General features: G+C 40.2%; 2 protein-coding genes across 3 annotated transcripts; one reads left to right on the forward strand and one right to left on the reverse strand.

The window, feature by feature from the left end:
• The first annotated feature begins 197 nt into the window (after positions 1–197).
• On the forward strand, positions 198–3,044 carry aagab (alpha and gamma adaptin binding protein). 2 transcript variants are annotated; one of them, XM_018681421.2, is made up of 10 exons: positions 198–394; positions 686–876; positions 986–1,082; positions 1,188–1,277; positions 1,380–1,463; positions 1,554–1,633; positions 1,792–1,888; positions 2,034–2,138; positions 2,326–2,375; positions 2,478–3,044. In XM_018681421.2, the coding sequence occupies exons 1-10, from the start codon at positions 301–303 to the stop codon at positions 2,553–2,555; spliced, it is 966 nt and encodes a 321-aa protein (XP_018536937.1). In that variant the 5' UTR covers positions 198–300; the 3' UTR covers positions 2,556–3,044. The 2 variants fall into 2 exon arrangements, with proteins under 2 accessions (XP_018536937.1, XP_018536930.1); XM_018681414.2 differs by having other exon boundaries at positions 199–394; positions 1,789–1,888.
• A 336-nt stretch (positions 3,045–3,380) lies between these two features.
• On the reverse strand, positions 3,381–14,720 carry smad3b (SMAD family member 3b). The gene is made up of 9 exons (XM_018681401.2): positions 14,148–14,720; positions 9,920–10,113; positions 9,672–9,806; positions 9,313–9,387; positions 9,169–9,219; positions 7,235–7,447; positions 6,975–7,112; positions 6,725–6,869; positions 3,381–5,206 (listed from the first exon to the last, which is right to left on the reverse strand). The coding sequence occupies exons 1-9, from the start codon at positions 14,348–14,350 to the stop codon at positions 5,083–5,085; spliced, it is 1,278 nt and encodes a 425-aa protein (XP_018536917.1). The 5' UTR covers positions 14,351–14,720; the 3' UTR covers positions 3,381–5,082.
• Positions 14,721–26,501: the final 11,781 nt, after the last annotated feature.

Below are 26,501 nucleotides of genomic sequence, written 5' to 3' on the forward strand. Positions count from 1 at the left end.
CCTGTTTGCTACTCAAAACAAATGAGCACAAGATGCTCATTTAGAGTCAGTATCGCCATAAACACAAATTACCTTTAGTATCTATATTATATTTGTATCACTAATTAATGCAAACGCACCCAAATGTATCGAAAATCATTAATAAAAGAGGCTGTCAGCCGTTGTTACCTCAGCGAAACGTTGCACCGGAAGAGACCGTCACAGCGGCTCAGTCAGAGTTGAAAGGTTGTCAAAGTTGGTTTACGTCGCGCTAAGCTAGCAGCTGGAGGAAGCTTGTCCTAAATATTATTATTTTTAAAAATGTCAGACACAGAAGAAACCACAGAGATGGCCATTCCCTGTGTGGTCATAACCAGCTGTGATAGTGGCTTTAAAGAAGAAGAGCTGATAAAACGTAAGTTTAGCAAAGGTTAACGTGTATGATGAGGCTAACAGGCTAACGTTAAACAAAGCTAACTTTCTCTTAGTCTATATGTCGTTAACACAGTTACTAACACGTTTGTTTTAGGTTGTCAAGCCGGTTATTTAAATCACTTGTGTTTGTAGGGTTTATACGAAAACGGCAATGCTAAGGCTCTTGAAGTAGGCTAAGTACATCTTGTTCCTACTGCTAGCAGGCTAAGTAACGTAGCCTCACCAATGTCTCTGTTTGTGTTAGTGTGTTAATACGTGTGTTTTGCCTCAGAGATCTTGAGTACGAAGACTTTGCCCGAGCCGACCAAGCGAGAAGAAACAGTAGCCTGGTATCCTTGGACAATCAACAACAAGTATTACACAGCAGATGTCAGGCTATGTGTTGTGCCAAGCACTTTTCAGATGTCGTCAGAGATTGCCCAGTCCATGCAGGCTTTCATCGCTTATTTTGACAGTACAGTGGTACGCGACTTAAGAATTATATATGTATATATGTATATATTTGAGAAATCTAAACCGTATACTCTCTGATACATGCGTGACATTTATTGTGTATGCTTTGTGTTTGCAGGAGGATGGTCTGGAAAAATTGCAGCCTTGGATATCAGTGGTGGAAGATCTTGCTCCAGAGGTGCTCATCCTGGTGTGTGACAGAGTCTGTGAAAAGGGTTAGTTCTCCAGCACTGTGTAATGACTGATGTTTTGCAGAAAGCATTGGAACACAAATTCTGCAGGATATTATACGCCATGTGAAATTCATATTCATATTCTAGGGGTCACCAGACATGAAGCACAGCAGTGGTGTTTGGCTCATGCCTTTGAGCTGGTGGAGCTCAATCCACAGGACCTGCCAGATGAAGATGGTGAGGTTCAGTGAGCAGAAATTGCACACATTTTTATTTTCATTCTTTGTGTTTTGATAATATTTGTACTCTTGTTCACACTATCTTTGTTTACTTTATCAGATGATTTTCCAGAATCCACAGGAGTAAAGAGAATTGTCCAGGCTCTCAATGCAAATGTGTGGTCCAGTGTGGAGATGAAGGATGGTGAGATGAAATCACCAGTTTAGTTACCTGTAACATTTCCTTGTGTTATTTAATTAATCTCATGTGACCGTTTGTATCTCTGTCTGACAGGTCACAATCAGGGGTTTGGTCTGATGAGCAGTTTGGTGGCCTCCAGACACAACAACCCACGCACCTGCCAAGATCCACCAGTCAGTAGCTTTTTTTCCATTTACATTTCAATTTAATGTCTTTCTATGTGTTCTCACTTTCTTTGTCACTTGTATCAATCCATTTTCCTGCATTTTATCCATTTTAAATGTCAGTTTTAAAGGAGGCATGCTAACCTCTAGCTCCTTTTCTATAGCAGTCTTCCAGCTTGCCAGTAGAGGGCACACTTGTTAATGAGGAGGCCAACCGTACAGACAGTAGCACAAACACAGACACACAAGAGGACGCAGTAGTTGGTAAGTGAACAGCCCCTCTTGGAATGTGTTCTTAACATCTAAAGTAATTTTGGTCCCCAGACCTGTTGGCACATTTCATGAATATCTTGCTCACTGGAGCATTTCAAGTTCAGTTATTAATATTCACTTGTGTTGATTCTCTCAGATGCAATGACCGATTTGGACATTCAGGAGCTTGCTAATCTGACAGCTGGAGATGCAGATGTGGATAACTTTGAACGCCTCTTTACCAAATTAAAAGAGATGAAAGGTAATGGGAGAGTGAAAAAACAAACACACAGCTCAGCACAATAACAAGAATATCCACAGCCTGTTTTCCTTTTTTAAAACTCACAGGTTCTTTGGCCCATTTGCATTTTTCTCTCATTGTTGGAGGTAAAATATTGATACAACTTCTGTCATTAATGATGTTTTGGTCACTGATTTTCAACCTGCAGACAAAGCTTCTTCATTACCTCATGAGCAGAGAAAGGTTCATGCAGAGAAGGTAAGCTGCTGTTTTCACTACACAGACACCAAGCTTTGACCTGTTCATTTTCATAGTGACTTATAAACATTAGTAACACTCTACTCTAAATGTCATTTCCAGGTCGCAAAAGCGTTTTGGATGGCCATTGGCGGCGATGTAGATGAAATAGATGGGTTATCATCAGGTGAAGAAAGCTAAAGTAGCTTCCTGTGACCCTGTCTCCTTTCTCCTGATCCTCCTCCTTTTCCTGGGGCTCCCACAAGATCCAGCGCCCTTTGACCAGCTTGCACTTGAAAAGTGGAGATGCTTACAGGTGGCACTGTATGCATAGTCATGTTTAGAAACTTATGATTATTATAATGAAGTGATTGCAATACTGGTGTATAGTGAGAAGCTGATGGAAATCCTTAATAGGGAGAGAAGAGAGCCAGTGAGTGGCCCTGACCCTCCATCTTCTTCCCTGGGTCCCTTCACTATACTATAAGCCCTGAGTGAACCTCAGCACATGATGGTGTTGCAGGTGGAGAAACATGAAATTAAATGTTGTGGGCTTTGATTTATGTATTTGTCCTTTAGGTACAGTTGTCACATATATTTTCAAGTGACATAATGTGCCTTATCCTTAGAAGAGTTGTAAGAGGTGTGATGCACATTCTGTTGAATCAACATAAAGACTTGTGATTTTAATTTTTTCTGCTCTTTAGTGTGAGTGTGGCTTATTTATTGCGTAGACAAGACTGTTGCACTACACGTGGGCTTACAGCATCACCCTTCACTTACAGAGTGAGGGACTTTCTGATATTTTCTTATTTACATTTGTGTGGAAAAATGTGTTAAAAACGCCTCACAATATTCCATCCAACAAAATACCACCACCAACTACAACCTCTAAAGTTGCTCAAGGGTTGAATCTCACAGTTTCTCAATGGCAGCATTTATTACAGTGCAGTAATACTGGATTGTATTAATGTAAAGAGTTATTTTTTGTTTTGTTTTTCCAGTCAGTATGAACAAGCCACTGACTTTTAACTTGTTTTACCCAGTTGCAATTTATTAAATTTTCACAGATAACAAAACAATGGTCATTTGAGAACAAATATTAAGCTACATGAAATAAACATGTACATAAGACTTAGAACAGAAAACCACCAACTAAGAATATCAAGGAACACAAGTACTGATACAGATCTACCAATTACCTAATGCACTGTAGTACACAGTATTTCAGTTTAGCACCATGTCCCACTTTAAATAGATAACATGGTGACTCAGTCTTATGTACTGTAAGTAAGTGCAGGATTAACATGGTGGCTTCATAGACAATGACCAAGGACAGCGAGCATATTACACATGCCTTATATTGTAGCAATGTACATGTAATATACAGTATTTATTGGACAAGCAAATTACCACTAGAACTAAAGCTTTACACTGATCAACACATTAAACTTTAAGTGCATCATTTACCCACAAGGAGCATAGTGTACTACTGGCTAACAGTTGGTAATATGTGAAAAGACCTGCATTTATGTTTTCACTCCACATTGTCATCAATGGATGAACCACAGCCACTGTCACTGCTACTGAGTACCCTTCACACTGAAGTCACACGGTGCCTAAATTCAGTCCACTATGATCACTCATACTGTATGTCATATATTCCTATTATGAAATAACAGTAATAGCTGGTACAGTAATCCTATGTGTTACACTTAACAACCAGTTGACCCGGGTTAGGAAAGACTGCATTTAAGCAGGCCACATATTGGGTCATTAAAGCAAAGTCTTTTTGTGAATCTACTCATGCCAGAGGTCAGTCAGGTCCACTGTTTCAAGCAATGCATGACTACAAGAAATCACAAGCTATAAATATTTATGTACAATCATATTGAGGCAATAATAAAAATATATTCCCATGCAGGACAGTATGCAAAAATAACTTATAAAATGTCTCTTTCACTGAGCAAAATAGTTTTCATACAAGGGTTCTTGTCAAGAAACAATGGTGCTAATGTCTATATTTTGTTTAAAATAGATAAAATACCAATTAAATGATCGATCAGATAATTGATGCTTTCATTAATACAGATAAATCAATATGGGCAAAGTACCTTGTACTTGAAATATTATTAATTAAATATATTCTATTTAATCATTACTCAGAATGACATTTTCATGTTAATTCATGGTTCAATTGATAAATAAGCCTCCCAATTCAGTGATTACACAGAGTGGCTCTGGGACACTGACACACCAGTGATGGTAGCGTAGTCAAACTTTTAGCTAATTCATAGAATCAAAAATGTTTTGAAACATGTAGATGATGACCAAGGTGAAACTGTGCCATAACTTCAACTTGGAAAACAAACATTTCAATCTCCTTTGTAAAAAGAAAAATAACCTCACAACACTAAGCACAGACATGATGTCTGAATGAGTAATGAAGAAAATGTGGTTATTCTTTTGAAACCTACTGCAAATACCCTGTGGTTGCCTGTTGAACATAAGAAAACAAAACAATGTCCTAAAATAACCACTGAATGGGGACACTAAATGGTACTAAGGAAAGTGCTGTACACGTGAGGTGAAATGTTAGAGACACTGAGGGAGGAAAGTGAATTGACAATTTGATGAAAGGTGTCTCTTTCCTTCTTATCACCAACAGACGCTTGAGTTTTCCTATGTGGTTTGTATTTAAGTGTGTGGATGGGACGGAGGGCTGCTCCTACGACACACTGGAGCAGTGGATGCTGGGAGAGCCCATCTGTGTGAGGACCTTGTCCAGCCATTGCAAAGGGCCATTAAGATGCAGCTCTATCCAACAGGGGGTGCTAGTCACTGTCTGACGTCTGCAGGGTACAGAGAGGGAGAGGGTCAACATAGTTTGTCTTTACTGATAGCTTTACATTATACATCATAGAACCGTACAATTAAAATCACTGTTGGACATCTAATTGTTAATATAACTTCATTATAGTCAATGCAAAGATACAGCCTAGCATTTTTAGTTGAATTAGCACCAACAGTGAAGCCAACTCTACTGGCTATTTCTGAAGTCATTCAAGTTTCTACCAGAGATGTTTTTCTCCAAGGCGTTTGGTGCCAGAAATATAACACGCACCCCTCATAGTCCAGTGGGAATCCCCTTTGCAAAGGGTGTCTGAAATGAGTTCACCTCCCACTCCATGTCCCCCCACACCACTGCATGCCTGCTGCATTCTTCCTCTGTTACTCAACCCTCTCTTGCCGACTCACAGCTGCACCCTCCCCCATCACCCTCTTTTTCCTTTACAAGTCTGCTACCGTCTGCATGCAACAGCCCTTCATCCCTCTTGTTCGCCCCAAATTTAATTTAATTATCCTGACCTTAAACATCAAGACCCTCTCACCTTTTCTTCTTATGTTTGGGCCACGCAGTGTAATGTAACTTTTGTGTCTTGAACATGTGCAGTGCAACAAACTCAAGCAAAATAAACAGGGCGATGAGCCCTTAAAACTTATGATAACTGATAACTTGACACAGGCTGGGAGAAATATACAGTAGCATATGGCCTGTGTGTTAAGGCAGGAGCTTTATTCCACATCAGAAGCTGAAATATGAAACTATGGAGTCTGTTTTTATACAAGAACCAAGAAAAGAGGTGACAAGGTACTGTGTAGCTGTGAGAAAGGTACGTTGTGTGTCTGGTCCTGGCTGTAAATGGCTTTATGTGCTGTTGTGTCTGCAGAATGAGGTCTTCTCCCAAGAGAGGAACCCTGAGGGCAGGTTCACAGAAGGCCCACTTCAGACTCCCCTAAACTCTCTGTCCCCCTCCCACACACAGGACATTACTCAGACCTGACAGCCTCCCTCAACATCTAATCCAATGTTTATCCATGTAGTACATATGAGAGACGAGGAAAAAAACAATGTGACAGTAAGAGACTGTAGTCACTTGCTGGGTCTTTTAAACATTACTTTTCAAGTCTTTCAGTCTCGTTTACAAGCCTAGCATCTGCCAGTCAAATTCTATGTTGGCAATAAGTATAAGGCACACTTCTAACTGAATTGAGAAATGTTGCAACCCTATATTACACTGGAAATTACCTCACTGGAATATGATTTTAATATATTTTAATCACTCTAATATGGCATGTCTTAACAACTTATGCTAGCACTTGAAGCATTTGAACATGAACTGTTTGACCTTTCCAGGGCCTTACACAGTACCCTATGTCGTTTTTAAGCTTTTAACTGTTAAGTTTAAACACATATTCAATAACATGGAAATATCAGAAACAGATGCACTCATGAATTACCAGATATTATAATTGCTACTGATATTAAGTATCAAGCACCTCAATTTATTAAAAATATTTTCATTTACCTGTACTCAGCTCCCCAACCCTTGACAAAACTCATGCGAATGGTGCACATCCTTGTGAGTTGGTAGACAGCCTCAAAGCCCTGATTGACCGACTGGGCGAGCAGGGCAGCAAACTCCTGGTTGTTGAAGATCTTCAGGTTGCAACCTGACAAACAAAACCGTTACTATAAGGCTTACTGGCTCCAAGTTATGTTGTGGTGACTTTGCTTCTGATGGCTTCATGTGTTTGTATGTATTCTCTTGTGCTAACCTGGAGGGATTTTGCAGACAGTGGCGGGATGCCAGCCGTAGCGCTGGTTGCAGTTGGGACTCTGGACAAAGATGGCACTGTCACTGAGACACTCTGCAAACACCTCCCCCCCAATGTAGTACAACCTCACACCCCGTCCTGGAGAGGGAAGAGAGAAGATTGTAGCTCAGTGCACAGTAACCTCCTGATTATGTCAAGTGCAAATATATAACACAAATTACATCAGAACTTATGTGGTGCTCATCAAATAAAATGAGTACCTATGTGTCTGCGTGTGAGCTCCACTGCTGAGTTGCGGTTGACATTGGACAGCAAGCCCAGACAGAAGCGCTCAGAGTTGGAGGGGTCTGTGAATCCATCTACTGTGAGGGAGGGCTGGGAGGCATGAAAGGTCTCTCCTACACGTTGGTTCAGCTCGTAGTAGGAGATAGAGCACCAGAAGGCAGATTCGCAGTACGTCACAGGTTGTAAGTCTGTGTGAGCAGAGGGCAGGAAATGAGATGAATCTGAATTTACACAGATGAAAAGCTCCAGTTAGGGCTATGAAAAAGGAATGAGAACAGGTAAACTGCTTTGTGGTCAAACAACCATTTGACTGTGAAGCTGCTCACTGCTGATAATGTTCCCTTTGATTTGTCTTCTTTCCCACGACCCTCATGGCCCCAGCCAGGAATGGCCAAGACATGACGTGTGTATTTATTTTTTTAACAATGACCTCCTGTTGGTTTTCCACATAGATAGAATAACCTGACAACCGGATGTTATTATTATTGCATTACCTCGAGCTGTCTGAACCTGGCCTTTCCACAGACAACGACAGAGCATAGACAAAGACTCTATTCATATCATACTTACTCTGTTACTACCCTGAGGCTAAGCCTCCCAGACATAGTCCACTGCTCCAATATATTGCTCATCTGTTTCACACACACACTCACCCCTACAAAGATACTCTCATTTGACAGTCTGTGGACTTCATACAGTATGAGTGGCACCTTCACTAAAACATCAGCAGTTTTTGGTTTACTGACTTTTTCACTAAACTGAACAACAAGAAAGAGGCACAGTATGATGACAAGTTGTAATGTCCATAATCAAGGTCAAAAGAATAAATTCTCCCTGTAGATTAATTCCCACCTAGTAGGGATGATTCCTTTGAAGGAGGTATTTTATAGAGATGTCAGCTAAGACAGGACAGGACACGTACACTTTAGTACAGTCATCGGGTTCAGGTGAGGAGGGGATGGGGGAGAGGATGGGTCCATTGTTGCAGGATGACACAGGTTAAAAGGTCTCTTGGACTGGTCCTACATGTATGCTCTTTCTGTCACGTCTGCAGCATACTTGGTATACAGTATGTGCCTTAACCAAATCTTTAAATCAAAACTAATAGGAGAGAAATTTATATTTTCTGGTTTCATAAAGGTGCTTCTTTTGCTTTCATTCAACAGAGTACTATTCTGGTAGCTGCCTATGCAGCCAGAGACCTTATTTTGATACAACCAATTAAACCTTCCATAAAGCGGTGACACCAGTGTTCTATCATAGGCAGAGCAGACAGTGATAATGAGACAGACAGCAGTCTGCACAGACTTTCAACACCAACCCACATTAGCTTTCCTAAAGTCTCTGTTTTATCTAACCAACAAACATGAACACACATCTTGTCCTGCATCTAAGCCTGCTGAATGAGCAACCAAACAAACATTCACCGCTGAAAAAGTGCCAGTGCACGTTAAACAGCATGTTAATTTATCTGCAATCTCTGTCTTTTTGAATTGGTTGGATGGTGGCATGGTCCCTACACTTGAAAATCACAACTAAGAACACACTTCTCTGCCCATGACCTGTAGCAACAGCTCAACTTTGTTTATTTTGTCTCTTGTTCCCTATGATGAACACTAGCACTCTGGCAGCCTGCTGCTGCTGTAAATCAAATACAGACACTGACAAGCCAATCAAGCCAGCTGAGAGGAAAAGGATCATTCCTGATATTTACCTAAAACCCTTTTTCTTCTTTTTAATAATAAAAAACTACTAACAATACATTTTATAAGATACACTATTTTACACTCTAAAAAGGATGGCTAAATATGATTTCAGTTGGACTTAAAGTCATGGCTACCAACCATATAAGTGCACATAATGAATGCTATGCTTTGTAAGTAAAGCTAACTCTTTTGGTTTTGCTTACCAAGATTACTGTTTGCGGGTGACACAGGATTGGGCGACAGGCTGGGTGAACCTGAAATAGACCAGTAATACAGGACTGGGTCATGATCTCAAAAAGGCATAATTAGAACAGTATGAACTTGAATTGTGTGTTTATTCGCGTCACCTGTGTCCATGCTGTGGTTGAGCTGGTGATCATTTGTCTCACCATCCTCACTCAGGTACCCTGGAGGGGGAGTTTCTGTAAAACACAAACACATGAGAAGATATTACACACAACCTTCATCTTTTTTTCTTGTATATTTTAAGCCAATCTTGGATCATAAGAAACAAAAATTACAATACAACCAGCATTTACTGTTCCTACAATAACTTGTATTAATCTAACTGTAAACACTGGATTCAGGGATATAGCCATTTTGGACAATCCACTCCAAATTAAGCACACACTAAACATTCAATGATGAGAATAAGAGTTTATGGACTAAGTTCTGGCTTCAGAGTGAGAGGCTCAGTTTATCTCACCAGGAATATAGTTACTCTGGGGCTCAATGCCAGCAGGGAAGTTGGTGTTCTCAGGAATGGATGGACTGTAGTCATCCAACGGTGGGAACTCTGCAGGGATATCTGTATGTCGTGGCACTAGGACAGGAGGCAAGACTAGAGACACAGAGATACATTCATTAAGGACAAGTTCAGCTCTGTATACTTTCTGGCAAAAGCATTATTTTAAATACTGTAATTTGGATCATGTAGCAATTAACTGTACTCACTTGGCGTCTCCACCCTCTGGTAGTGGTAGGGATTGACGCAGACTTCATCCTTCTTGGTGTGGAAGGCAAATTCACAGTGGTCGACCGCTCTCAACTCATGGTGGGACTGCAGATCTGGCCAGCGCCACAAGCGACAGTAGATCACATGAGGAAGACCTTTTCTGTGGGAGACCTGGAGACGCCCGTCTAAAGACCTGAAAGATACCATCAAAGAGACTGTCATGGTCCATGCAGATTAAATGTAATCACTCTGTGTTGCTTTGCTTTAAACTCTGATTATTACTGAAATCCTGCTTTTGAGTTATAAGATAAAACATTTAATATATTACTTCATTCTGAATAGATCAACATTAACAAAGGGCACAACAGGAACGCATTTGGCTAATGTCACAGCAGTTCATGGTACATTTTTTCCAATACTGCTTTCACAATGTTTGCTTTATCATTTACCCTTTTTAAATAAATATGAAAGAGACTATTTTATGCTACCTATTCCTTCAGTCCTTCCAACATAACTGGCAGCACCAGTCAGGGAAATATCAACTGTCTGTTCCACTCTAAAATTCTAACATTTAATGCCAGATAATCATTTCAAAATACAAAACAGGCTAGGCACAAAGTTAGAAGTAGAAGTTTAAATGCAAAAACCAATGATAATATCCTATGAAATATAAAGCAGCTAAAACCGCAGTGTACAAAAAAGACAGTTGCTTAGCCTATGAGCAAAGAGTGATGAAACCTCATATCAACAGTATTTAACTACCTGTGAAGTGTAGGACCATATATATATATATATATATATATATATATATATATATATATTTGCCATGAAGCTCAAAGGACTAAATAAGGAAAGGAAAGACTGTAACAGATAGAGTCCAGTGTGGTGACGGCTTTTTTCCAGCTGAACTCAACAACAGTTCAGCTCATTGTTGAGCTGTCAGACAAGAAACATATGGTTCTCATTCTTTACCATGGCTTCGCCTCCCGTAAAGTCTGTCAGGGAGGACCTGGGTTCAAGGAAAACAACTTAAAGCTAGCTTGGCACTAGTTTTAAGGTGACCAAGAAAACATCTAATTAATATTACTATTCTTTTTATTCATGTTATAATTTCCAATAAACAGTTAGATTAGTTTGATGACAACATCAAACAGTTGCCAAAAAAACAAAAGACTTCAGGCCTATTTATTAATTTAATCTCAGAGGGAACTAAAGTGTGTGTTTGCTAACATTGCTGACATTATGACTTACAGAGGCATTTTATTAAAAGCACAGACTACAACAAGCACCCATGAATATCTCATCTCAGTTCAGGTGACTGCAAGTTAGTCAGATTGTTCTGGGTAGTGATTCTGTACCTCTCTGTCAGCCTGCAAAATCAAATTAAGCATTTTTGTAATTTCATGCACTGAAATAAACAGCCACATAAAGCAGTGGATAACTTGTAACTAGTGTGTTACACACTACGGCCTCTGACACAGTTTTCACCGGTCATTTAAAAAAATGCATGTCTCAAGCAAGGAAGCTAATCAGACTGAGACCACCACTGTTCCCATGAGGTATGATACCTAAACAGTTGGACACATCCTCCAAACACGCACCACAGACCACCACCTCTGCCTGCTTAACAAACAATTCAGTTCAAGCTTTCACTACATCACTGCCCACCGCAAAAGAGACAGCTTCAGACTCATTTTCCAGCACCGACTCCTGCAAAGAGGGTGTGTTTGTTGGGTCAGCTGAGGTCAGCATTCCCATGCCTCTGTTGAGACTGGCCTGGGCTGTGTCCTGCCCGGTCCTGCCTCCCTGATTTGTCACTCTGGCACGATGACACACAGCTGGACTGAGGCAACCCTCTAATCCAGCAGACGAAACAGCAACTGTACAGCTGCCAGCCAGGGATTCACCAGCAACCCAACACCAATCCAGCACCTCTTATCCCAAGAAAATCCTGAGTGGGAGAGAAACCACTTTCTTAAGGTGACCAAGAAAACATCTTGGTCAACTTTCTGTCAAAGAGTTTGACTCCAGAAGCAACACCATCTACCACTATTGGTTAGATGGGGCATCTGGTGGCCAAGTGGTTAAGATGCACACTGTACAAAGTACGATGATTTCAACTTCCCCATTTCGATTCCAGCCAAAGACCTATGTTGCATGTCATTCTTCATTCGTCCCTGCCCTCATTATCTGCCATCTCTTTACTGTCTACTTTCAAATAAAGATGAAAAACCCCCACAGTTTTTTTTAAATAATTTCTGTACACTTTAAGCAAAAAATGTATCACTCTCATGCACTTACTGTCTGTATAAATAAACTACAAAACTTGTAACATTAAAGGTTAAAATTCTACTATTAAAAGTCTAAAAATAGGCATTGCTGCCTTTTTACCAAACATGTCAAAACCCAGGGGTTCATGATGGTATTATAAATCTCTCCACACACTGCAGAGGGCAGACAATTGATCCACTCTACCCTAACACAATGCAGATGTATTAGTACATAACAATTTCCTGCTGGCTGAGTCCAGCACCTCAGGCCTGCATTTGACCACTTTTAAATGCTGACAGCCACTTTCTCCCAAAGCCACATTAGAGGAGGTGATGAAAGTACAGCACAAAGTAGGCCCTGCTATGTTAGTACAGAACCACTGAATCACTGTATCCCTGGCAGATAGTAAGACAGCTGTTATTCTGTAAACCTGCAGTCTCTGGACCCACCGAGATTGAACCACAATCCAAACAGTGGCCCACGCCCTCCCTGGAGCCTGGAGCACATTCCCAAGAACTGAGAAAAGGTTTTTAACATAGGTTACCACCCTTGATCTGACTTCTATACAAACCATGATGGGGATGGGGGGTGGGGGGGGTACTCCTGGTTTCATTAGCAATTAATCCTACAAGCTGCCTGATGAAATATGCCAAGAAAAGACTTTGAAGAATGATTAACAATTATAGGAGTGTATTATTACCAATGGGTGTATTCTGGCTCCTTCTAAACACTGCCTATTACAGCAGGGCCGGGATGTGGACCGGCCTTATTTACTTTATGTAGGAACAAAGAGGAGAGAGAGACAAAGAAATCCAAGAGGGAAAAATGGAAAGCCAAAAATAGTTCACATTGTAAAAATGATACATTTACAGTCTACTCTGTGCTGTTATGTCTCTTTATGTCTTCCTGGCTGAGCTAACATTGTAGTTTTTTTAAAAACAATTTACATTTTACTTGTGTTACTACTGATTGAAGAATGTCTAGAGTGTAAACTAATTAAACTGCACAATAGTTTTGCGTTCAAGTGAAACCATTTCACCAACATCTGTTGACTCATCCAGACCACTGAGAATACAGTTGTATGGATGCACACATTTTGTGCATAATAGCAAAAAAATCTGCGTCGTGTCAGATCTATAACTACACTGGTTTTAGACAGATGGGTATCCCATATGGGGAATCCCACATCGAGCACTTATTCCAGCTTTCCCACAGCACACACACTCCAGTCTAAACATCCTCCGTGAGTCAGAGGTCCTGCCTCGCCAAACCACCCCTTCTCTTGTTCATCACACGTGTGAACTGTGGACACAGTTGTTTATGTAGCACTAGATGTACCACGGGTTACCACATCAGCAGGTGGAATCAAATACACTACTGTCTCCACATTCCTTCACAACTGTGATATTTCAGTCGTGCTCGGGAAGGTTACCGCAGGTCTGCCGGTCATGCCGGTGCTGCTGGAGTATGACATAACAGACTTAAATGTGAGGGGCTGTATGTCTTTGTGCAGCAACGTTAGCCGACATTCATAACACCAACTCAGCCAACCGTACACCTAACAGTTTGCCATGTGTCGGTATATCAGACCGGCAAAATGCCAATTAACGGTGAACTGTTTACACAACAAAATGAAAATGTTTAGCAGAAAAAGCGGGCTAAGTTTGCATCGGTCGGCTAATGTTAGCTCTAGCTGCTATGTAGGTTTGCTTTTACTGTGGCAGCTAAAGCAAACAATGCACACAATGAAAACCCATTTCAATAATCAGACATTTTTGTCCTCTCATCATTTACTTCGGTAACTACCCTGTTTAAGTTAATGCTGACATGTTATCAAAGAAAACGGCTCAAGCTAACTAGCCAGCTAATCGGCTAATGTTAGTTGTCATCAGCAATAGCTTGCTAGCTTAGCTAACTACGAGGAAGCTAGTTAGCGCTGTCTGTCTGTGTGGTTACCTGGGTATGGTTATGCATTTCGTGTTGACATTCTGTGTTGTGATGGCTTTTTCCAACTCGTCCAACTGGCCAGTCTTTTTCAACTTCTTCACAAGACTTTTCACAGCCTTTTCGCACCATTTCTCCTCTTGACCGTTCTGCTCCCCTTTCTTCCAGCCAAGCAGCCTCTTCACGATTGGAGGAGTGAAGGGTAATATAGACATTTTAAATTGCAACTAAAACAACTAGTTACAGTACTCCAGTTTAATTCTGCCTTCCAGAATTGCAAACAGCACCGTTTGTTGTTCCTGTGAGAGCGACTTAGTTCGTTAGCTTTAGCTCGCTAAACTCCCAGACAGACGAATGGCTCGGTCGCTGCCTGGGGCTCAGCAGCAGCAGCAGCAGCAACAACAGCGGCTCGCGTCGCAGGTTCACTCCGTTCAAGTTGGCTGTCTGTCGGAGTGGAGCAGCTCCTCCACCAGCCAGGCTGTCTGTCCGCCCCTCCTCCTGGTCTTGCTGCTCCTCAGTCAGCTGGTCTGTCCTCCACCTGTATCAAGCGTTTTCTCAACACATGCAGCTTAACTTTATTCTTCTACTCATTACAGTATCACCACCAAATGAAACACCGTTTCACAGGAAATGAAAATGCACCAGTTAATTTGCAAATCATTGCCCCTGCTTTAGACTTTTAAAATCAGGGTAAAATGCATTGATAGAATTATTCTCTCTATTTGCTTTTATCATCAGTTCAAATTCCTTTATTTTTAAAAGCACGTTTCCTCTCAACTCGATTTTCGTTTATGCTTTTATGAGATTCATTTCTCCCCTTTAAACTCAGTTTTATGTATGTATTCAACATAAATCAAATTTAAGATGCATGAAATGGAAAAAAATGCTGTAATCAGAGATATGTCAACACTGAAAAGTGATCCAACTTTTGCATTTACTGTGTCCACGAATAGAAGACCCTTATGAGTAATCCCTTTGATCCTCTCATAAAAGTGATTTAATTTCACCTCACATACATCTTTCCAGAAATGGAGGAGGGAGGTGACTCTGCATTCAGAGGTATTTGGGGTTTTATGGTGTTATTGATAAGTGCACCCCTGGCTGCTGCCTCCAGTAAACAGCAGTGTGCATGTGCTATAAATATCCCAGTCCAGGACCAGCCCCCTTTCCTGTCTGTCTATTTATAACCTCCATCAATGACTACTGTCTATTTTTAAGCAAGTATTTGGCATGGCTTCTTACTTCCTTCTTCTTAAATAAATATTATAGCTATCTTGGCAGTAACACCTGAAAAATAATATTAAAGGACACTTCATGAGTCCCTGAAGAACAGTCAATTGGTAACTGTGTATCTTAAAATATGCCTTATTTATACTAATAATCAGTGATAAATACTACAATTAGGGCTATAACTAACTATTTTCATTATGAAGTCTATGAAGTCAGTTATTGTCTTGATTCAATGATTCATTATTTGGTGTATGAAGCAACAATTAAATGTTTTGTTTTCTCTAAATAACAGTCTGAAAAACAAAAATATTCAGTTAACACAAAGTAAAACAAGGAATCCTCACAATTCTGAAGTTGAAACTTGTTTTTATTTTTTGGTATTTTTGAAAGATATTGAGTATCAAAATAGTTGCAGATTATTTTTCTGTTGATCGGCTAATCAATTAATCCACTAATTGTTTCAGTTCTACTCATAAACTCCAATTAAGTCAGACAGTGGAGTGGATCTAAGTTGTTGCATGCAGCTCATAGTATCTAGACTTTCTACTGCAAAGTCTGGATCAGCAGTTCATGTGGACATTGGTGTATCTAAATCACGCAGCTAAAATAAAGTCAAAGCTGGAAAGGGCTTGCTCTGTGTTTAAAATGTCATTACCACTGATAAACCAAACAGGCTGCAGAGCTGTGACCACCTCTTCAATGTGTGCTCTGATGGTTTGCTCCGGGGCCGGCACCTTTTACTGCCAGGGGACACGAGCAGGACAGCTGGTGTGGAGAGCTTTTTGCGTGCCTGCCTATGTGTCTGTGTGCATGTGTGTGTGTGAGAAAGAGAAATGGGGGACTCGTGCAGTATGTGTCAGACAGGGGGGGCAGATGGGCCACAGCAGGCAGGAGAAGGTCTTAGGGACAGAGTGAAGAACGATTTTGGACAAAAGGCACGACGGCTGGCTGAATAAGTAATGACTACAGACAATCTGATGGATAACAATGGCATTGTGATGGACCACTCATGGGCTACGTGGGAAACAAGCGGGATGTGTTGGAAGGGGCCCGATCAGCTGGGCTGCTGTCACAACAATACTTAGACAAGGATGGAGTAGCAATTAGAGTAAATATGCCTTTTGTGTGTCCATATGGACAAATTGTAGTAAGATTTGAAGTGTTGTGTGGCCAGTGAGTCCTTATAAATCTTCAAAACTATTCTAATTTTTGAGGCAACTATTCATCCGGTTGCGTTCACAGTTATGCTTTAAACACATAATTTCTGTGATGAATGATAGCTTTCCAGTATTTCCATTGTATGATTAAAAAAATCAAAGTAGCTCACATTTACCCTCCACAGACCTGTAATTGCCTCAGCAGCTAATTGCAGTGCGTTAGAATCAGACGTGGCTGTTCAGCACAGCCCCAGAAGGGTGGGGTCCGCTTCTCCCTACAATCTCTGCCTCTTTTTTTAATCTCCCTTCACACTGCAAGCTGTTATCTGTTGCTTGCAGCCATCAATCTCTCCCCAGACAGTGGCACCTCCAAATCTGGGGCAGTAGTGACCTCGCTCCTCCCTCCCTTCCTCCCTCCCTTGCCTCCTTCCCTCTGGCCCGAACCAAAGTAACCTCAAATCCTCTTCCTCTGGCTTCAGACCCATGGAGGTGATACATTATCACATTCTCATTCTGTATATTTCTTTTCTCTTGTGTTTGTCTCACAGGTGGCTGCATGTGTAATCACTTACTCCTCTGACATGCAGACACTAGTTTGAAGCACCACTGTCTTTAACAGGTTCAAAAGTTGTAACTGATGGGTTTTGTCAGTGGAAAATAAATAATTCACTAATGTTTTATATATCATTTATAAGCCAATAATAAGAATTTTCTTTAGGATGCCAGGTTTGTGTGTACCCTCTTCCAGCATGGACCAAAATTATCAGACCACTTACCTTCTGAGAAAGGTTTGCAGAGCATTTGGATCAAATGGCATTTATTATAACATAACAGTAACATCTACAAATGCCAGCATGACAGTTTACATGACAAGGAACGAGAAACCCATCAGCATCTATTAATGGATCAACAGCATTTCTAACTGTATGATTACCAGATAGAGAAGGTCACCACCAGCAAAAGGCATTTACCGCACCATGGCAACCCAAATCTTTTCCCCATTACTGGCCTCTAATGGATTTATAACGCATTAGTAAATTATTTATTAACCAATAATAATACCATTAGTTGTGACTTGTAACCCTTTATAAGGAGTGCCCTATTAGAAAGTGAGTTTGCTTTACCATTAACCATTAGATCCTAAGATATAATGCTATGAGTTGTGCATTATGGTGCCTTGCACTTATTTCAAATTATTTTCTAGAATATTACCCTGATGCAAGCAAATCTGAGGCATGTAGGTTGGATTTATCACATTATTCCATAACATTCACAAACGGGTACCTTTGCTGAAATACAAATACCAGCAATATAAATAATATATCGCCACCTATTGGCTACCTTTTATTACTACAAGAGTTTATGTTGCACATCTTAACACCATGGCACAAAACTGATTTTTGTAAACTTAGGGCAAATATTTTCTATTGTATCATTTTCTTAAGAGAAGGAAAATTTCCGTCAATTTTTTTTTCACTGAACACATTCTGACTTGTCACAGTAGGAAAAGTAAAGATGTAAATAATAAAATTAGTGATGACTGAATTCCACCCAGCTGTTTCAGTTTGAGGACCCTGGTGTTGTTCGTGCTGCTTCACTGTCACACTGTCATGGATTACTGGACACCTGAATAGAACAGAGCCACCGTGGATGCAGTAACATCCACATTTTTCAAAATATCTGCTGTGAAATAGACTTGTTATACATTGAAAAAATAAAAAATATTTGTGATTTATGTACAATAGGCCATTCCCTATGCGTGTGTTTGTTTGTGTGTTGTTGTTGTTGTTTCGCATTTTCTGCCTATGCACAAATATGGCTGGGGCTCACTGTGATTATAATTTATTTGTGAATCAGTGCCATTGATTTATATGCTATTCCATAAACACAATTTACATGTTTATTGTGAACAATGGCCCATAACAGCATTAAGTTGATTCAGAGGCTTTGCAAAATATCTTCTCATCTTACATATGGATGGAATGCAGCACTTGGCCATGATTCATTAACTTCACCTCCAGGCTAAAATGGCTTTCTGTGGGGCCTCCACCTCAAGCTCTTGGCCCTGTATTTACAAAGGACCTCTCCCTCTTTGACTCTTACATAAATATATATTTTATGGCTGGACATTGATATAATCAGTGACAGGTACTGGGTAATTATGATTGTTTTAGTGTGTATGTTTTGTGTTTGGGAGGGAAAAGTTTGGAAATGAAAATTTTCTTTAACTGACATGACAGCAGATGCAGTTTCTCTTGAAAACATAGAGCATCTCATAGATCAGACTTTCATCTTTACAACTTCCTCCACAAAGCTTGTGGAACTTGTCATTTTCTGAAATCTGGTAAATACACTCTGTCACTCACACCACCACCAAAACTAATGATTGTGAAATTAGTTTCAGAGCAATCAGGAGCTCCCCCGCTAAGACCCACTGTATCCATATGCATGAAATTGCTTGTGTTAATACATGCTATGAATCGTGGGTAATGCAGTGAATAATTCTGACTGCACGCAATAATGCTATCTTCTATTAGATTGGGGACTGTTGTGAAACTGGAGCCCTGTGGCAATATGCTTGTAAATGGCCATGTATGGATAATTAAGCATTACTCTTGAACATTAAAACTTGCTTATTTCAGAGAGCTGCAGGCAGTGGAGGGCTCTTATTGGACTCATCACTGTTTTTGGTGTTTCCCTATAATGTGTTCTCATTAGTATTAGTACGCAAGCAATTGTAAAGTTTTTCATCTCACTTACTGTATCCTGAAAATGGATTTTCATTAGTACGAGTATATTAACAAATGTAATCTTTGTGAAACACTTTAAATATACATTTTTATGCCAAGACATACATATATTAGCTGTTTGAAACTTAACTAAAATGACTGATTCAGTGATCCAGTAGTGCATGAAATTATGTTATGTATGTTAAAGTATTCATTTTAGTTTTTATTGTGTTTTCTTCTATGGTTTTCTGATCTTCTGAGAAACATAAGCAGCAGGTTAGTGTTCGCACAAATTACAGTCAACTTAGGTAACAGTGACATTATTGTGCTTTTGCTGCAGTTTCATAAATTACTAAACGTCCTGAGATGTGACATTAAGGTTTAGATAAGAGACTGCAACCGTGGCAATCTTCTTGCATCAAATGTGTTTTTGGACTCAAAAGCGGATGCATACTGCAGCCACAGATATTGGGGGATAAAAGGGGAATAACCAGATTATGAACAAACTGCCTTATTTATGTCTCACATAAAATAATGTCTTTTTCGCATACAACCAAATCACCTCTGTTTTAATTCAGCGGTTGCAGTAAAGAATGTCTGCCACATTGAGGAGCTGCCAGTAAAATCTTAATTAGAGGATGAACAATTAAATTTCAAGAAACTGTCAAGACATTGTCAAGTTACCATGTGAATTTTACGAGAAAGTGTCAACAACTGACGTGTGTGTATGTGCGTGTGTTCACTGTGATACATTGCACAAATCTAGAAAGTTTCAAGAATCTGCTGATGGATTTTATGCTATACAGAAATTAAAATAAAACAATGGCTGCCTGTAAAAAGATAGATCTAAAATGCAGCATGTTTTGTAAAATGGTTGACTGTGACGTAAAGTACATGCAATTTGCATTAAATGGGCTAAAACCTGCAATAGTTCTGCTATAGTTCTTTAATGTAAGGAATGGATTTTTGGCTCTAGGATATTATTATTCTCATTAGTTTCTTAGCACCAAGTACTCCAATTTCCAGCTAAACTATTTTAGAGTTATCTCAATTTTCATAGTTTTGCTCCCTGTAGTTTGCTATATTTTATGTGTAGATGAAGCAGCTGAATGAGCCTGAAACATCTATAATGTCTATGGGTTTTCTTCCAGGTACCACCTATCACTCATTAAAACTACAATCCTATTATCCCTGTAATGAGAATGGAGTTTAATGTGGCTTAGATGATGATTTAATGTGGCTTCAGGAAAAAAAAAAAAGCAATCAGGCTTGCTGTAGTCTTCAGCAGTCGTCTACATTTATCTATTATGCATTGGCACATAGCCTCTGGTCAATCCATACGTTCACTGAGTTTAGGGAGCAGATTAGCTGAGGAGAGAAAAGATCTCAAATTATTTGTTTTAGTGCTGAGCCTCAGAAAAATGAGATACTGTTATACTTAATTAGATACAGTCTAGTTGTTGATCTAGTATACCTGGAGAGGGTCCAAAAAATTTTAATGCCACTAAAGTTCTGCAGAAGTTCAGTGATACTTTTCCTTGAGACAAGCCTCTTCAAAGTGTTTTACCGTTGGTTCAAATTACATAACCTACCTATTCACAACAAATGGGTATTAAAGTGTTAGCTGTTTGAATAGCATGATAAGATTAAGACAAAACAGAAGTGAAGGTGAAAGAGGAGTGGTAGAGCAGCAGCAGTGGAGAGACATGTGCACCAGGATTTCTTTGCTTCATTAAATACACAACATAGCTGTGATGCCTGTGCTCTTTCAAATCCATATGTAAACCATTTCCTCCCTCCTCCTCTCCCTCTCTTAAAACCTCTGGCTCATTAGTGTTGCCTTTATGACATGGCTTTACCTAAATGCCGTGGATTTTTCCATTCCCCTTTCTGCCTCATTCTCAGGCAGCTCAGCCTCTGCTCGGTAGCTAAAGGAGAGACCGGGAAGACATCTCCTTGTTTGCAGCATTCTTCTCCAGTGATTGCCTCTTAATAAGCAGAAAGACTTGGCTTTAAGCTTTGTAATGTATTTACAGTAACTGGCAAATTTACATCACATTAACTGGAAGTGATGGAGGCTGATTTGTTTGAGGCAGTTGCCACAAACCTTTGATCTTTCTTGCATGTGATCCTCAGTGGTTGCAAAGTATCAATTAGAGCGAAAAATACTAATGCAGGTATTGAGGTACATGTTTAATGCACTTTGTCTTGACAAAGATTGTGAGTGAAGTGGCAAACAGCTTCCAGTCACCTGCTACATCAAAATTAAAGAACTTTTTCTCCATTTTCTGCTCCTTTTTCTACCTCTGCTTAACTACATTTCAGATATTTTGCTCCACTACTTTTATCTGACAGAGTTACTGGTTATTTTCTATTAGAAAACACATTGTTAAAGATTACATCAGTGGCTTCCAACCTCTGTGACTTGTGACCTCTCACAAAAAAGAAGTGTGTTTTTCTATTTAAATGTCACAGTTGGTTTCAATTTCAATGACTGAGGGGTAAAGAGGTAAAATTATACACTATTTGACAAAAACTGAAAGGTTATAGAAAAGTCCAAGGTTTTCCTTCTGGGGTCTGACCCCTCGGTTGGGAGTCACTGGATTAAACTGTCTAACACATAAAGTCATTAAAGCTAGCTCCACCTCAACCAGCTACAACAGTAAACAAGCTACTTACACACTGATGCATCAATACTGAAAATCTAGTAATGCACTATTGCAGAAAAAAGTACTTTTACTTACGCACTTTGCTGACAATAGTTCTGTACCTTGGATTTTTACCTGTACCTCACGTTGATATTCTGGTACTGTTACTTATGTAAAGGATGTGAGAACTTCTCCCACCACTGTACGCTTTAAGTGTTTTGTTTTGAAAAAGATTCATTTTCAAAGTGAACACTAAATATCACTGCATGCCTCTCAGGGCGATACAGCCCACAAGGTGGCAGTGTTTGAGTACTCCACAGAGAAGTGACTTGCGAGAGTAAATTCCTTTAGTTGCTGTCTTTACCATTGTCATACATCAACATTGTTATGAGGAGACACTCTCAATCAGCAAATAGCTCGTCTGCGCAATCTGTGAGGGAAGTCTGAGATTTTAATTGCATCTTCATAAATTATTCACTAGTGCATCTTAGTGTGATCATCTATGATCTTTGATGATGTTCCAAAATCCCAACATGTCACTTCTCTATAATTTGCAGTTAAACACATACAGGATTAGTCAGACAGAGACAGAGACAGAGGGCAGGAGAAGCACAGGCTAAAAGCCAGGGCGGCGATGACTGAAGGCTGCGCCAGGAGGGGAGTGAATGATCCAGTTTTCCAACTGGCTCCTGTATTTTACAGAGAGTGGTTTAGGGTGAGAAGTTTTTTCCTGTTTATCCATTCAGTGGAAAATAATATCCTGTAAAAAGCCAATAAGTTTCTGTCTTTGAACTCGCTGAGAGTTTTTCTTCCCCACTGGCTCAGGCTCTTTGGGAGAAATGAGGGTGAGCCGCTTGACGAAGGACTTCCCATCAGCCGCCTCCAACCCTCCACACATGTTTCTGATAGACCTCCACAAGCCCCAGTAATCCGAGGGCAGCTCATTCAGAGAGAGAGGGAGTGATAAAAAACAGGGGTGGGTGAGAAGGAAAGGAAGGAGATGTAGGAGGGAAGGATGGACTAGAGAGCAGAGTGAGAGCAGGCCAAAGGGGAGGGAGGATAAAAGGAAACATTTTAGACCATGTAGCTGTTATTTGCTTCTCTAGAGACTGCCCCGTAGACTTCTCAATTTAAAATGGCAGGATTGTTTGTTCGTTTTGGCCAAATCCTCTGGGTGAAGTTCATACAGTACATACATTTTATTCATCTAGAACAGACATTATCAGGCTCCTGTGATGTTTTGTAGCTGCCTCACCTCTTTTTGCACTGACAAAGTAAAAGAAAATTAACTTCAGCAAATCCATACATTCATTTTTGCTTCTTCTTTTGATTCATTACAAATAGTTTGAATCTTTTTCCTTAAATAAAGTTAACATTACTATAAGAATGATACATCTGACTTCATAAATATCTTATGAAAACAGTGCTTCAGTGCTTTTTGTAACATCCTCTTATGAAAGTCCACATCACTCTATTTATATTAGTATGCCTCTGTGTTTGTGTACTGTATATGGTTCATGGTTGTTAAAGCTGTCTATCAGAGTATTCACATTTGCAGGCCAGACAGCCTCTCACAAAGAGCACCACACACACACACACACACACACACACACACACACACACTCTCTCTCTCTCTCTCTCTCTCTCTTCTCTCTCTCTCTCTCTCTCTACAGATCTTGCCAGTGTGTCTTAAACACAATGTAATCTGTCACGCTTAATTTCCCCCCATCTTTCATAAATCACCCTGAAACCTGTGCAGACAGACAAGCGAGCGTAAACACCTGTTGTGGTGCGTGTCGCTATTTTAACTTGTGAGAGCGAATGTGAGTGAGTATCAGTGAGTAGTATAGGGGTGGTGATGGAGGAAGGGGGGGGGGGTCCATTTCTGAGATGCTAGCTGGGAGGGGAATGGGGGGTGGGGGTGGGGGTATGGACTGTGAAATCAAAAACAGCCGCAGCAGGCTACAAAGAAGCCTCAGCTGGAATAACTCACTCACAAAATGATACCATCTGCTCTCTCCTGAACAGCAGAGACATAAATCATGCAGAAATGTCACTCACAAAATAAAAAAAAATAAAAAAAAAATAATATAAAAAAAAATAAAAATGATAATATAATAAACATGAACAAAGAGGATGCTATACAGATCGTGCTGATCGTCTCTCCCTAAACATTTTGGCTCAGTTGAGAAAGACTGGCCTTTTACAGCATTTTACGTGTGGATCTGCAAAAACTATTGTTTTCCGCTGACCAGAAAAATGTCTAATGCAATCCAATAAGATAATTCTGTAAACACTGTGTTTGACAGATGTTGACAGAAGTGTTTTCATTTGTTTGTTTGTCGTGTTGTACTGGATTGCATCAGTGTGGTGGAAGAAGTGTTCAGTATATCTGTCTCAGTAGAAGTAACACTACAATGTAAAAATATTCTCTAATATTTAAACGTCCTGCATTCAGGATCTTTGTTGAGTAGAAGTACACAAATATGATCACAATATATACTCATATTAAAAGTAAAAGCACTTATTTTGCAACAAACTGAAAACTCTTAGTGTCATATGATTGTCTATCATTTTACAAAACTTGGATTATTATCACTGATGCATTACTGCATAAGCAGCATTCTGTTGGTTAGTTAGATATATAACAATGCATCATGTTTTATAAGCTGATCCTGTTTTGTATGAAAAATCTGAAAGGTTTGAATTGAAAGGTAACTGATAACTATTGCTGTCACATACATACAATGGAGTAAAAAGTACAATGAAGTGAAATGTAGTGATGTGGAAGTATTAAGTACCATAAAATCGAAACACCAAAGTAAAGTAAAAGAATCTCAGACTTGTACTTGAGTAAATATACTTTGTCACATTTCACCACTGGATTGCATTCTACTGTAATGACTGGAAGTACTCATTAATAATGTGATATGCCACTTACTGCAGCTCATTCTGACAGCTGGTGGTGAAACACTGTTAATATATGTGTGATAATGCATAGTAATGTTACAATTAAAAAGCCATGGCGTGAAAAGTATGTCGATGTTGGCACAGTGAGCAGGTCAAATGGCCAATCAATGGTCATCAATGGTGCAAACACAGACGTAGACAACACAAACAAGAGGCTGACACTGTTGCCCAAGGTAGGAAATAAAGTAAGTTATCTTGAGTGTGTTCAGATGTGCACGCATGTGCGAGGATGGAAGAGTACGTGTGCGCACACGGCTGTGTTTAGGGCCTAGAGGCTTGTTTAGCTGACCTCAGTGAAAGCAAACCTCATGACAGTAGGTCTGGCATTGTCTGTGTGCCCGGGCTGCTCTGGAGCCAGACGGTCTGCCGGCCGCCAGCTTTGCTTGCTTATAACGGCTGAGAACATCCGATCCCCTTGGGGAGGACAGGAGGGGAGGGGTGTGTGTGTGTGTGTGTGTGTGTGGGGGGGGGTCATCTACTGCACCACTCGCCACTTTCCTCTCTGTTTTTATCTCTGCTCTTTAGACAAGAAACAAGCATTAGCCAGGTCCTCAACTAGTATGTTTATTATGTATGTGCGTGTATGTGTGTGTGTGTGTGTGAGAGAGAGAGAGAGAAAGAGAGAGAGAGAATAAAACAACAAGGGGGTAGAGAGAGGGGAGGACAAGTTTGGATACAAAGACTCAAAAATCCAAATGGAAAATTTTGTCCATGAGAACGCAGAACACACACAGGGAAGAAAAACTGACTGAGGAGATTTTTCTTAAATTCGATCTGGCTGATGGAAGGAAAAGATTCCAGCGCAGCTAATCACCAAACATCTCAGTGTCAAAGTATTTCATTGATGAGTGTGCCCCCTTTTATCCCTCTATCCAGTTCACTTCCACTAATTCATCTATCACGCAGAGAGAAGGCTGAAGCTTTGTGCTCTGACAGAAACAAATGGTCTCTAATCACCACCAGACGCCCATGTTCAACCATGACAGAACACTTCCACTCCCTCCCCAGAGCTGTGTTCGCCGTGCCCGTCCAACAAACCCTTCATGGGCTCCACACGTGGCCCTCGAGGAGTGTTGGCCATTCTTGAAAAGCACCATGAAGGAAATATGGAACATTTTTTTTTAAATTTAATGTTTATAAATTGCATAACTTCTGGGTGGAGTATTTTCCCCCCCTCAAGCGTCTCAAAATAGTAACGTTTCATTCCCTGTGTGTAGTGTAAGGTGGAAAACAAACAAGCTGGTGGGAAGGTAGACGAGTGTTACCTCTGCTGCTTCAGCTCTCTGTTCGCAAGTCAGTGTGGGAACAGGCCAGGCCATCTCCGTGACTGAATGGAAAAAGGAGAAAACCGAGGGGGAGAGAGGGACAAACTCTCCTCAAGCACAGATTCACATGCTGGGAAGACAGAGAGGGAAAACCTGAAAATAGTGGAAGAGATACATCAGGACAAGAGGGCATTGATAGTCACTGTATACACCCACAGTCAGAGTTAAGGCCAGTGGCATTTTACAACATGTCAGAGGACGAAGAACATCTACAAAAGAATGAGAAAAGTAGAGATCGATTCCTAGATAGATGAGTGATTTTTGATTAACCACAGCAAAGTGTATGCAAGTACAAGCAGTGGCCACT

The sequence above is a fragment of the Lates calcarifer genome, linkage group LG10, assembly GCF_001640805.2.
Source record: "Lates calcarifer isolate ASB-BC8 linkage group LG10, TLL_Latcal_v3, whole genome shotgun sequence".
Taxonomy (NCBI): domain Eukaryota; kingdom Metazoa; phylum Chordata; class Actinopteri; family Centropomidae; genus Lates; species Lates calcarifer.